General features: G+C 40.1%; 1 protein-coding gene across 1 annotated transcript in view; it reads left to right on the plus strand.

The window, feature by feature from the left end:
* The window catches only part of LOC117408614 (histone-lysine N-methyltransferase NSD2-like), a 69,347-nt gene that overhangs the window by 30,386 nt on the left and 24,419 nt on the right, over nt 1-14,542 (plus strand). The window contains exons 2-5 of the mRNA XM_034013767.3: nt 1,381-2,043; nt 6,654-6,795; nt 7,249-7,418; nt 7,743-8,183. Of these exons, the coding sequence (XP_033869658.3) occupies nt 1,411-2,043; nt 6,654-6,795; nt 7,249-7,418; nt 7,743-8,183 (1,386 nt within the window). The 5' untranslated portion in view covers nt 1,381-1,410. The remainder of the gene's footprint in view (nt 1-1,380; nt 2,044-6,653; nt 6,796-7,248; nt 7,419-7,742; nt 8,184-14,542) is intronic.

Raw genomic sequence — 14,542 nt, forward strand, 5'->3', positions numbered from 1 at the left:
TACAAGTGCTTACTAATTGTAATGAAATTAGACTTTAATATAAACTTTGGTGCACATTTTAGTTCATAGTTTAAGATGTTTGTTAAGAAAAGGTTTTTAAAACACTTTCATGTCTTTTCCTTGAGAAACAATAAAATGGGTAGTAAAAGAAAAATGATTAAATCAATGAGTTTAAAAAAAAAAAAAGTGACTTAAGTCATGATTTTGATTGTAATCAGCTGACCCTGGTAATTTCCACATCATACTGACGAATCTGTACCAGTCTTGTTCATAGTTTTGTCAATGGCACAAACATTCTGAAGCTTGCACTTAACATAATGGAACTGTATGACCTACATGATTTAAAAAAATAAAATAAATAATTCACGGTGGGGCTGCTCATGTCAGACGGACAGATACGCATCCCAGAGATGCAGACCACTGCAAACCTGAGAGTCCCGACAAACCATGCGTGCGTGAACGACACGGGAACCACGTCCCAGAGAACCTTGAGTTATATAGATATAAGGTATAGCTCCTATAGACTAGCCTAAATAATAATATAGATGACTATCTAGCTTTCTAAGTGATGTAATCTGGCAGCTTTCCAATCTATCGCATCTCATCTGTCGTTTCAGGAGTGTATGGACACGTTGTTGCAAAAGTATCCTGTCCAATTTTTTTTTTAATTGTATCTCGCCTTGTGTGTAGCGACCTTAAGCCCCATTTTTTGTGAAGCGTTTAATCTCTCTTGATTCACTTCAGTGGTTTTACATCATCTTTTTGAAAGAATAATGTTTAATAAGAACAGGAAATCATTTGAGAATGTATTCATAACTTGGGTGCAAGTATTATACTGATAAGTACCACTCTTGAAACAGAAACAATTTTGAAGTTGCTTTGGCTTGGTACCATAAATACTTTAGGCCTACAGCTCGAAAGGGTTTGGTAACTTTATACGTGAACACTTTACTTCTATGCCTTTAGGAAGCATTTGGCTATGTAACTTTAAAAATGTGTGCACCAAGTTTTCAGCCTACATTACAATGCAGGAGGGTGTGCTCCAGACTGCAACACACAATGTGGAATGGGCCTACAGTGGAAATGTAACTTAATATGACAAATACTGTTTTTAAGTATAAAAGGGAAAATGAAATCCAAATCAAACTAGCTCTGCAGGTAAATAAGATAGAGGGTCTACATTGCAACTAGTAACATTGTAGTTCACAGTAATTCAACCCATGGCTGTAGCTTGAAACATGCCCACTCGCTTGATAATGGAATGAACCACAGGCTTAATTTTAAATGCTATTGAATACCACAAGAACAAAATCCATTTATTTTTCTTCTTTTTTCTTTCAAGTTGAGATTAACTTTTCATCTTTCGATTTGTCTTTGCAGTTTGATTGTGATTGGAAACAACTGGACTGAATGGATCTGAATGTGAAGGGCAGCTCTCTTCCGTCAATGCCGGAACATCTAACACCTGTCAGCATGAAACAGGTCCCAGAGGCCTTGGGCAGCAGAAAGAACCTGGCGGCCACAGAGATTAGTGCCGACCCAACGATCCTCATGGACAAAGCTGCCGCGCAGTTAGCTGCCACCTTGCAAGAAGGCGTCCTGCACAAAATCAACGGGCACGACCCTCTGACCGAGACCCTGAAAGACTTGACCTCCCGGGTGCTGAATGGGGAGCAGGACAAGGTGGCCAAGCTATGTGTGGAACCACTGGTCTTAAAAGGAACCGAGTCACCCCCACAGCACACCAGCCCCCAGAAAAAGAGCGAATCACCTGAAATAAAGCTGAAGATCACTAAAACAGTCTCCAACGGGAAGCCCCGATTCGAGTCCTGCTTCTGTGAGGACGAGGCTGGTGTGACCGTCCATGCCACCGCAACTGAGAAAAGGAAGGATGGAAAAAACAAAGGCAGAATGAAGCGGAAGAGAAACCTTAAGTTTGACCAGCAGCTGGAGCCAGAGAGCTCTCTGGTGCTGCTACATCCACCACCACCACCAGTGAAGACATCATTGCCACCATCGGATAACCCAGAAGAGATTCAAAAGGTTGGATATTGTCTTGTGTTTTATCGTCTGCGTTCATTGGCTTGGTTCACCAGGTCTATAGAGCCGCTGAGTAGTCTGAGTGTTCTCCTGTCCTGTTTCTATGCTGTGTTCTGCTCCTAGTTTGCTTTGATGGATGTAGGGGTGGGGTGGGGGGTTGGTATATCAGTTAAGTGTGTATCGTGTTGCTCAGCTTTTCATTACACAAACTTGCTTTTCATTTACTTCAAAGGATATGATTTTGATACGCCGCTAGTCTTTGACAAAGGCTTGATTTACTTAATACATTTCTTAGGTTTTAAAGAAATCTTGGGATGGTTGTGGGGTGGTTGCTTTAATCTTGGGAGTGGATGTGGAAGGTGCACTGAAAAGTTAGCAGAAAACACCCAAAAAATGATAATGGAGAAAGTACCATACAGAAAACCCTCTAGCTTGCCCAACCCCCCGTTTTATAGCATCAATGCATGCAAATGTTTTTTTTTTCTTCTTTTTCCATGATCAATAAAGGGCTTTCGATTAGAGAACTATTCCTACAAGAATAACGTATCCAAAACCACAAGATGAGTCATTTCAGAGGAAGCCTGTTCTGCTGAACTGCTTCTAATAAGTGTTAGCTGAACACAGTTGTTGAAAGCAGAGAAACCTTGGGGGGTGTGGGGGGTGTGGGGGGGGGGTTATTGCTGATTGATCTTGGGATAATTTCAATTTGATTGTCTATAGATGTTTATACTTTGCTCTGCTACTAGATAAGCACGTCTAGGGGGTGGCAGGAATGCTGTAGTCCAAGGGAGGCCCGGGTGATTTAAACCGATCAATTAACTTGTAATTCTGCATCTTTCGCTAAATTCACTTTTCTGCTGTATGGTGGGTTAGTTAAAGTGATTTTAATACCAGCTCGTAGACTTCTAAAGCTTGATATGCTGTATAGCGTCTTAATTCCTCACGGAACCGACATAAAATTCTCTGAGGAGACTGTTAAACTCGTCCTTAGAAAGTACTTTACATGTAAGTCTACCTTTTTCTTGGAGACCGTTTTAAGATATTCACAGCCCATTTAGAAGCCTTTATTGTGTTGATTCAGTTCTGGTTCTGTTATTTCACTAGTTGTACTTTGTCTGGTGAATGAATGAATGAATCTTCATACCATTCTTCAACAGTTTTTCCATTTAAAAGATAAACCATTTTATTCTGGGTCTGAGCCTTTTTTTTAATATATAAGTTAGTGGTTACTTCTATAGATTTTCAATGTTCTAGAATTAGGACAGGTAAGTGGAGGAGGGATTTGAATCAAAGGTGATGTGTCTGTTGAAAGGTTGTGTGGATTAACGTATGGCTGATAGAACGCAACTAACCAGTCAGAGAGCAGGATTTTTCCAAGCAGGTATACAGTGCCTATAGAAAGTGTACACCCCCTTGAACTTTTTTCATATTTTGTTGTGTCAGTGCCTCAGAGTTTCATGCATTTAAATGAGGATTTAGGTCGGGGCTCTGACTGGGCCACTCAAGGACATTTACCTTTTTGTTCCTTAGCCACTCCAGTGTAGATTTGGCTGTGTGCTTTTGGTCGCTGTCATGCTGAAAGGTGAACTTCCTTCCCAGTTTCAGCTTTCTTGCAGAGGGCAGCAAGTTTTCCTCAAGGACTTCACTGTACTTTGCTCCATTCATTTTCCCTTCTATCCTAACAAGTGCCCCAGTCCCTGCCGATGAGAAACATCCCCATAACATTATACTGCCACCACCATGCTTCACAGAAGGGATGGTGTTCTTTGGGTGATGCGCTGTGTTGGGTTTGCGCCAAACATAACGCTTTGAATTTAGGCCAAAAAGTTCCATTTTAGTTTTGTCAGCCCACAAAACTTTTTGCCACATGGCTGCAGAATCTCCTGAGTGTTTTTTTGCATACTTCAAACGGGATTCAAGGTGGTCTTTCTTGAGTAAAATATAGGCCAGATTTGTGGAATACTTGGGATATTGTTGTCACATGCACACTTTGACCAGTCTTGGCCATAAAAGTCTGTAGCTCTTGCAATGTTGCCATTAACCTCTTGGTAGCCTCTCTGATCAGTCTCCTTCTTGCTCGGTCATCCAGTTTGGAGGGACGGCCTGATCTAGGCAGGGTCTTGGTGGTGCCATACACCTTCCACTTAATAATCGTCTTGACCGTGCTCCAAGGGATATTCAAGGCCTTTAATATTTTTTTATACCCATCCCCTGATCTGTGCCTTTCAACAACTTTGTCCCGGAGTTCTTTTGAAAGCTCCTTGGTGCTCATTGTTGAGTCTTTGCTTTGAAATGCACTACCCAGCAGAGGGAACCTATACTGAAATCATGTGAATAGCTACAGTTTAACACAGGTGGAGGCCACTTAACTTGGTGTGTGATTTTGAAGGCGATTGGTTACACCGGAGCTAATTTAGCATTGCTATTACAAGGGGGGTGAACACTTATCCAACCAAGCTATTTCAGTTTTTATTTTTAATTAATTTTCTACAAATTTTCTAGAATATTTTTTTCACGTGGAAGTTGTGGGGTAGGATGTGTAGATCAATGAAAAAAAAACTATTTTAATGCATTTTAATTTCAGGCTATAAGGCAACAAAAGGTGAACATTTTGAAAGGGGGTGTAGACTTTCTATAGGCACTGTATAATGCATTTTGGAGCGTGTAGGCCTAAATCTCAGTAGTGAGGTGCATTAAAAAAACATTGCTCTCAAAAAGAGTTTAGCACCGAGTAGTTTTGCGTCGACTTGTGAAGTGCCATAGAAAGTCAAATCAATATGAACAGCTGGAACATAATTACCTTACAGTAATTACTGAAATACTGTCATAAGAATGCAGTCCATAGGTTAAATCTGCACAACTATTCCTAAAGAGAAAACATGGTAAGTTTAGATCTGCGCTGCCATTTCCCACCTCAGATCTGCTTGTTACCTAATTTTCTCCATCCTGCATTGAGGAAACCACTAATCTTATCACTACCGAGTTACACAAAACCACAGCACCACCCTTCAACCACTGCCAGCGGCTAATGCTATTGTTCAGAAAAATATGTTCCTCCTTGTGTGTACTTGACAAATGTGGGCCAGAATTAATAGGTTAGGCTTCAAGTGGTAATGAGGCAGTATTACGTCACTGTTTTGTTTCCTGTGCATCTGTTTAGTAATGCAACGTAATTTGGAAGTGCTATGTGCTCAGTCCTGACTGATTTTTAGATGTGTTGTGTTGAGACCCTGGACCCAGGCCTCCAGAAGTAAAAGGCATAGTGATGACAAGCTAGTGAAATGGCGTTTTCCAGAATTTCCGCACCCAGTTCCCAGGCAGGATAGGCAACGTGTCGTGAGTGGGCTGCCTAATAACCTCCATCATTCTGGTTGAAAGAAGTGAATGAGTAACATGAAGACCGAAATGTGGTCTTTTATCTGTTGTGTGTAATAAATGGGGTATTTCCTTCAAACTAAATACTGTATAAGAGTTGTAAGTGCTTACATTAATTATTTACCTGTATTTCCTTGGTGTGGTTTTTGGTAGCTGGTGTTGGTGATTCAATTGTCAACCTACATGCCTTTCCTTATAAGCAGAAGCATGCAGTTATATCACAAAGGATGTGCTGTCATTAATACAGCTAAGATGGTGTGCATCATATTCATGCTCTCATAGGGAGTTTCTAATATTAAGTAGAGCAACATAGAAGCACACTTTGCTAATTGAACCTCAAGGACCATATTGTATCATCTAGCTTTTTATTGCACCTTGAAAATGTAGTTTGTGTTTATAAGTAAAGGTGCTTTTCCACCAGTGATATAGCGGAGCTGTGCGTTCTTAGTAAAATGTAGCTGAAGATGATTTGTGCACAAGCATGTAAAGTACTAATCTGACTCTGTCTGTCAAATTTGCTACCTCCTGCATTTTTTATAGTAAAACAATAGGACATCTCCTGTCTGTGTACGTCCACAAGTCCTTTTTACATGAACATACGGTGGATGTAGTTGTTGTGATCTACTTTCAGGATACTGATGAATTTGTATTTACTGTTATGGTGGGGCATGCATGTTACTTGCATATCTGCTTAATTAGTGCAATGAAGGGGCTCCCGAGTGGTGTATCCCGTAAAGGCGTTCTGCGTGGAGTGCAGGATACACCCTATAGCCTGGAGATCGCAGGTTCGAATCAAGGCTATGTCATTGCCGACCGTGACTTGGGGTTCCCAGGGGGCGGCGCACAATTGGCCAAGCGCCACCCAGGTAGGGAGGGCTTAGGTCGGCAGGGCAATCCACGGTCCACCGCGCACCAGCGACCCATTCCGCAGTTGAGTCATTCCGATCTGTGTTGTCCTCCGACACTATAGGTCTGATGGTTTCGCTGTGGATCCGTAGTGTTAAAAATGACGGCTTGGCAGGAACACGTTTCGGAGGACGCGTGTTTCAGCCTCCATTTCCCGATGCGCTGGAGGGTTGCGGTGAACGGGGATCAATAATAACACAATTGCCGATTCCAAATTGGGGAGAAAACTGGGGTAAAAATCATTGGAAATGACTAAAAATTTAAAAAAAAAAAAAAAAAAATAGTGCACAGAAATTTGTTTGCTAACTTGAGTTTCTTGTCCTGTTTGGCAGGGGTCCCATAAAGACGGAGAGGCTGCCCTCCCATTGAAGTTCGGTGTAGGGGATGTGGTCTGGACGAAGGTGTCTGGGTACCCCTGGTGGCCTTGCATGGTTGCAACGGATCCAAATCTGAATCATCACGTTAAACTGAAAGGTACCTACAGTTCACTCAAGTATACACATTTGTACATGTATAAAATCCAGCTGTCACATCTAGTGCCATCCCCATTCACAGATCTCGCAGTGCTAGTGAAAATACAGATCTCCATAGAGGTCCTCCTCGAGACCAGTGAAGAAGTAATAAGGTCTGCAGGGTCTCTTGTTAAGACTCCTCAAGCAAAGAAGAGCATTTTAGTTTATGTGCTAAATGTTGAGTCCTTTTTGTATAACTAGTTTTTTCCATGAAATTGGTCTCCTGGGTGGAGGGCCGCACACATTTAGTAGGACCTTGTCTAAAATATATTTCGGAACCCATGCGTATGGAGCTGATGTTGAAAAGCTGTATAAGGGGGAAATACAGAAAGCAGTTGCAGAACATGCAGATCAATAAGAGGTGCACTAGAAGATGTGAGAAATGGTTTTGTTTTTTGGAATGATTTCTTTGCAGGACAGAACAGCAGGACTTCAGTGCAATATCATGTGCAGTTCTTGGGGAATGCTCCCGAAAGGGCCTACATATACGAGAAGAGCATCTTCCCCTTTGAGGGGCAGGAGCAGTACGAGGGCCTGTGCCAGGAGAGTGCCAAGCAAGCCACATCCAGGAGCGAGAAAAAAAAGGTTTTTGAAATGTGGTTACTTCTTCTATCAAGATAACGAATAGAGAAAATAGGTTTTAATTGGGTTCTTTGGGCATAATACAATTGCTGTAATCAGTGTCTATGAAATTGTGCGTCACCATCAAACCGTTTATTAAACCATCAAAGCTTCTTTTTCATCAGATTAAGTGTGTGTTGGCTAAATTCCGTGTTTTCCAGAAATCAAAGCTGATCAATCAAGGAAGCACAAATTCAAATTACCGTATCCCTGACACGGGGAGTAGAAGGTGCATAATAGTAGTATGTCCTACTAAGTCTCATTTAGTCTTTTTCTTCTTTTCTTAAGTTGCTCAAACCAGTTTCAGTGAAGTTGCGTACACAGTGGGATTTTGGCATCACCCAAGCGCAAGAAGCCCTGGGGATGACGCTGGAGAAGCGGGTGGCCAAGTACACATTCGTCTACGAGAACAAGAGGCCCAGGCTGAACCCGCGGGTGCTTCTGGAGGTGGGGATCGAAGCGGGGCCTTGGGGCGAGACCAGCAGGACATCGGAGCCGGAAGAAAGAGAGGCAGACGCAGACTTGGTGCTGCCCAGTGACAAACCAGCAGTACAGAACAACTTTTCCAGCAAACGCACTAGCACTTCAAGGACTAAAAAGACTCCTCTGAAAAAGGCATCTGAAAGGACAGAATCAGGGAAGGGCCGCAGTACCCCAGTTAATAAAAGGAAAAGCAGGGCAGCCTCCACTCCCAGGAGACGGAAGAACGCAGCACAGCCAGCCAGCCAGGTTTGTATGAGCAGGGCATTGAGGTATGGCGTTGCAATCGGAATGTGCTGGGGAGCGGTGTTTCTGCTGAAGTGCTGTTGGGCATGGTATCTGTATGCATGTCTACTCACAAGGCTTCCTTGTAAGGTGGCATATCATCTCCTCTGTGGCTGGTGTGAGAGTGGTTTTCAATGGCTTCAGTAAACAAGGGATTCTAAACCTTCGGTGCAGCCACATATTTTGGAGGACAGCCTCATCTCATAATCCAAAACAAAGCATTTTTAATTTTAAAGCATCAATGAGTAATTTTATAGGCATAATGCCCCGTGAAAGTCAGTCTGTCATTGGTATCAATAAAATATATGGAAATAATTCCTTATGTTTTTATACAGTAACTAGTCAAGCAGGCATGAGACCCGAATGGGGGATCAGCTGCTTGCTTTGTGTCTGTACAAACAGGCAAGTGAGGAAGAGACAGTGGAAGCTGTTAACTCTGGAGTGGCAGGAGAGGTAAAGGTGGTGTATTGAGGGCATCCCAGGCGGAATGGGCTACAGTCAACTGATTTCTACTTTTTTGTACTTGCTTCAAAGATACTGTAATAAAACCAAATATAGATTTTAATACCACAGATTACATTTCGAAGTCTAACATGAAATACTATACTACTATTATGGTTTTCGGTAGACTTTTGCAATAGTGTTTCGTAGTTACTTTGATTGCATGATAAATAAAAGATCTAAGTTGTTCGCATAGTTTTTTTTTTTGGTTTTTTTTTTGTAATTCTCAGTCCTAAAATTCTAAGTGATTAAACTTTTGGCATTAACTGTATTGTTACTTAAAAATCTTGATTTAGTTGCGACCTAGTCTATAGATTACTGTAGAAACGGCATATATGTTCTAGTTTGTACACTATATTGATCTAGTTTGTAGTTAATAACATTTAGTGTTGAGCTTACAACTCAATGAAATTCCTAATGCAGCCGCCACCGCTTAGAACGGGCGTGTTTGTGTTGACGTGATTCACCTGCAGTAAGCGATGGACGGTATAAACTCCCACAAAATAACCTTACATTCAAAATGTCCCCCAGTCACCAGTACAGTAATAAAAAAAAGTGTGCAGACACTCATTATACTAATAAAAAAAGATGCGTTAAAACATGAATGTAATAAAAAGTGTAAAAAAGTAATGCAAGTGCAGAAATGTACAGTACAGGTAGGCTACATTACTGCAAATTGTTTCCAGCGAAGAACTCTGATATGCATCTGGGCGATCTTTTTTTCGCAAATATGGACGGCAAACCGTCAGCGTTTTCAAAATAATCCCAATTCGGCTGTATATCCGGGTGCTGCTCCATAGCATGCCACAGTGTTACAACCGCAGCACGCACGCTTACGTCATCAGTGTCTGTTTCAGGCACAGCGTCCTGGTCGGCACAGCTGAGAATTCTTCCTCTGACATCCCCTGTGATGGTATCAGAGTTTCAGTTGTAATTTCATCAGCACTCTCCTCCTCAACTACAGAAACCCCAGCTTTTTTGAAGCAACGTTGCATTGTTTGCTGACTGACAGGGTTCCAAGCATGCTTTAGCAAGCGCACAGCATCTAACAGAGACATTTTATTTACTCTGTATTTTCATGCTGATGCGCATCACTTTTCTCTTTCCAGACATGCTTGCTGTTGCAGTCAGTGCTGTTTTTTCAAACTGTAAACCCGGTACTGTGTACATGGATTAACTAGCCAAAGTAAAGTACAAGGGTAATCGCTCAGTAACGAGATGCAACAGCTGATTGATCGATCTGTCAAGCTTTTACTACAGTAAAGTGCTGCCTTTTGTATTGAAATTTATGTGAATGGCGAGGTAACAAGGTGAAAACAGCTGATTGGAAGATTAGTAAGAGCGATTACTACAGTATAAGCAGTGCGTTTTTTATTTAAATCTATGTGAATGGCACATAATAAGATCCAAACAGCTGAGTTTGCCCGAAATATACGACGTGCTTAACACGGTATAAACAGTGCCTTCGTTTTTTTTAATCAATGGGAATGGTAAATGCTATTTGTCCGTGTGACAGGCTAGCTCTAGTGATGACGTCAGACCAGAAAGGAGTGCACAGACGGACAGTAGTGGTGAGTGAATCTGAGACGCTGTTGCGCTCAGTGTTTTAATAACACACAGAAAATAAAAAGGTTGAACAAAACATAAAACCGGACACGACACTTGAGGCCAAAATAAACAGACAAACAAAACGACTGGACATTAACAAACAGGGTGGACGAACAGACACAAGCAAGTACTGCGCTGGTGCTTCCAGAGCGCAATAGCAATTATTTTCTATAAATATCTCCTCCTCTCTCACCCGTTCTCCACTCACGAACACCCAACCCAGAGTGAATGAAACGTGCATCTGTATATACAGTTGTGCCGGGATTCAATTACCAATTAATTATTCACTTGAATCCCAGCACGTGAACTAAATCTGTGCAACCCCGTGCTCACATTATTAACTACTTTAAATACATGTGAAGTGAAGTGCAATCCCCGTGCCTAAATACAATTATACATTTTAAATAACTCATGCTGCACACACCCATTTACATCCCGTGCAGCAATATCTATACACCAACATTAACACACCACATGCAACATATAACACAGAAATGCACACAGGGGCGGGGCACATTGCCACAGCCCGATATAAACGGCTGCCTGAAATAACCCTGTACGGTGTAAGTGGTGGATAGTGTACAGTCAGCACTCGGATATCTGTTACCCAGATAGACGTCAGTCGCGTTTTACCGCCCTTGTGTTAAGAATGAATGCACTTGCCCGTCACACGCGATTTCCGACTCCGTCACCAGTTTTCTGATACAAAGCCCCATCTCTTCAATGTTACAATGCTCTTGTTTATCCATCACAGTCTGCGTGGTTTTTTTTTTTTTTATGTTTTTGTTTCTCCCATGCCAAATTAGTCTTTCTTTTATTGTGCGGTTACACAGCGCTTCCTCCATTTTCACATTACAAAAATGCAGCAAAAACAAAGCAAATGAGACAACGGTAATGTAAATGTTAATCATTAAACAGTTTTAGATACTGTGATGAATTTTTTTTTTTTTTTTTTTAATCTGTGATCTTTAGTTGCTTTTGTGCATTTTCATTTGCAAGTGAACTGTGACATTAGGCAGAGCTAGAAGTTAACTTTCAGACAGTAGTGAGGATTTGCTACCTGCCTGGAAAGCAGGTAGTAAAATTGTCTTATTCGGTAGCGGTTTATTCCACTAATATTTTATGTATAAAAATTCAAAATATAAACACCTACCTACTAGGGGTGTAAATCGTTTAGAGTTTAAACGTTAGTAAAGCGTCAAACATTTTTTATTTTGCTTAATCGTTTAAACTTTGTCAAATTTGCAGGTCAAATATTAAGAAGTGTCTGTAAATAACGGCTAATTTTTTTTGGTTGTTTTTAATTGCTTCCTACCTTTGTCACGTGACTAGTTTGCTTCTATGAAGCTTGATCTAGCGTGGATGAGGTGGAGCCCAGACATGCAAGCGAAATGTTAGGAAATATGATAAAATTCGGGCTGAAAACAGTTGATTTATTGAGACGATCGCAAATGGCGTGCAACCAATTTCAATTGTGGAGGATACCGAATTCAACTTTAATGTCTTTTGTTGAGCCAGAACGCAGAAGGCTGTGTTGATTTTTTTGTATTTATTTATTTTTGCTATTCTGGGACTGAGACTGGCAATGTTAATATGTTGTGTGTTTGTTTTTTTTATTTATTTTTTAAACAGAAGTTTGCTTCCATTTTTTGTTTATTTTTTGGTCTTTTTTTCCTACTGCTGACAGTCAGATAAGTACAAACTATTGCTATTATTAAATTAATACTAATTAAACTGAATATTGATTCTTTGAATTAACATGATACTGTACTTGGAATAAAGTCAGTTTGGTGTGAACATAACTAGTTCTTGTCTCATTTATATACAGTAAGTAGGATAAATTAGCGATTGGGATTTTAGCGGTTTGAATAATTAGACTGCATAATATTTCTGTAATGCAATTAATACTCGCCCTCTAATCAAAACGGACCATTGTCGTACCATCAGTGCTATTATTATTTCATACTGCTTCACTGTTTTTATACATTTATTTATATATAGTAGTATGCGTCCCCCTCTGTGCGGTCTCCAAAGCAGGATAAAACCGGAAGTCGCCTTACACAGCATCTTTTCAAAATGTTTTTATTTTAACGTTTAAACTATTTTTAAAAGTTTAAACGTTTACTAAATTAAACGGAATGGAAGTGATGCAATTCTTTGCCAAAATGTATTTTGTTTTATCCTTAAGTTCAACAAGAGTGCAACCATATCTGTCATCTAAGCATTTGATCAGCCATCAGTACAGTTAACCAGGTTATGATTCATCGGTGCAAATTAAGTGGTACGAAATTATCCTCTTGACCTGAGATTTCGGTAACTATAACAAAGCATACACCTATAAAGCGATTTTTTTTTCTGTAGTTAGAATTGATAAAGTAATAATTATCTACCTATTATGTGTTCATTTTTAGCGTGGGTGAAACCAGGGTTAACATTATAATAAAGCTGGAGCCAACATTCTCCATGACAGATTAAATTTGTATTTTATAGACACTGAATAAACTTAGCCTAATATCCTGATAGGTCATTGTCTGTTATCTTATAAAATTGTAATGTTTTTAAGAGTTATTTAATTTTACTTTTGGTCTATAAAATAAACTTCATATCTTGAAATTGTATCCACGTTGTTCTGGTGCTATAGGTATTTGTACTCCACTATCCAATATGATTTGCATTGTGGGCCTTGTGTGTATCTACATGGGGCGGTACAAACCTCAGTCACCTACAAATAGGAAAGCTCTAATAGCAATGATTTCCCGCTTTATGAAATATACTAATAATGTACGTGTTTAAAAAAACTAATACCGGTAATTCTGTACGTGTTCACTCAGGGTCAGTCATATAAACTGCAGTGTAGGGTATCACAAAAATGCTACTGCATAAAAAAACTAGTAGCAAATTAAGAGTTTTGGGAAGCAAAATGCTACCAAATCTACGTTAACTTTGAGCCTTGCATTAGGGCCTTATCGAGCACTATGTTCTACAATTTTGAATACTGATTTGGGATACTGTTTTAATTCTGGAAACCCGTTTTTAATCTTTTGCTAAATTGCATTGCCTTTTACGTTTTACCCAGTTCTGTGCATAGGTAACATTTTGACTTAATTTTGCTCTTGGGTCCTTAATGAGGAATTTTACATACTGCTACAATATGTACTGGATTTAAAAGTATATACTGTATTACAGTCCACGTGTCCACAGTCATCTCTTGGCAAGTGATATTTTCAGAATCATATCATTCTGAATTAAAATACTACTTCTATTGAAAATATAGTACTGTAACAACAAAACCAACTACAGTACATCTAAAAGGACAAGGAGTGGAACGGGCCAAAATGAAATAATCAGATATGCATCACACTCGTTTAACCGTCACTGAAGTCAAAATGTTATAGGGTTGGATATGTGAGTGCTGACTATGCTGTAACTTCTAGAACACAAAGGAAACAACACAGTTTTTAAACCCAGTTTTTTGGTGTTGCTTACTTGTGTCAGTCAGCATTATTTTTAATTATGGGCAGTTTTATTATGTAATGTTTGAATGTGTTAACAAACAGAATCCAAAAAGGGCAAAATAAAACAAACCAAATTCCTCCCCACTCCCAGGTACTGCAAATGACCTTGTACAGTTTTGTGCTGCTTTCTGTGGAGTTACGATCAGTGTTCCGTTTCCAAAGGGGAACAATATGGTCCGTTTCCAAAGGGGAACAGTCAAGCCTTCTGTTGTTACCAACATATTTGTTACCAAAATACAAGATATGCTGTGTGCTGGGAAGCAATGTCACGTCTGTTGAACTCTCTGACATTTGAAAACTATAAATTGCTGGCAGGATTATGCACTTCTGATGAAACTTTTTAAAATGCCAGTAAATCAAATATTACAATATTTGAGGTCTTCCTCTTGGCCGTTTGCCCTCAAGAGCGAACTATGTAAAGTAGGCTTTTGACACAGTTCACTCGGCCGAAACACCAGTTTCTAACCAACTTTTACTTTTTCAGATTTTCTGTGTGGATTAAATACTTTGTTCTGCAGACTACATATTGTTTTTCTACATAGTACCTTACACATTTGCACATAGTGTTATATTGTGATATGTATCTCCCTTCCTGCAGCCTGGCTTGTCAGGCCTAGTGGCACACACACGGCAATCGATGGGACAAGCCATAGACCCCCAGCTTGCGAGCTTCCTAGTATCCTTGCACTTGGGTGAAAC

This window comes from Acipenser ruthenus, chromosome 2, assembly GCF_902713425.1.
Source record: "Acipenser ruthenus chromosome 2, fAciRut3.2 maternal haplotype, whole genome shotgun sequence".
NCBI lineage: Eukaryota > Metazoa > Chordata > Actinopteri > Acipenseriformes > Acipenseridae > Acipenser > Acipenser ruthenus.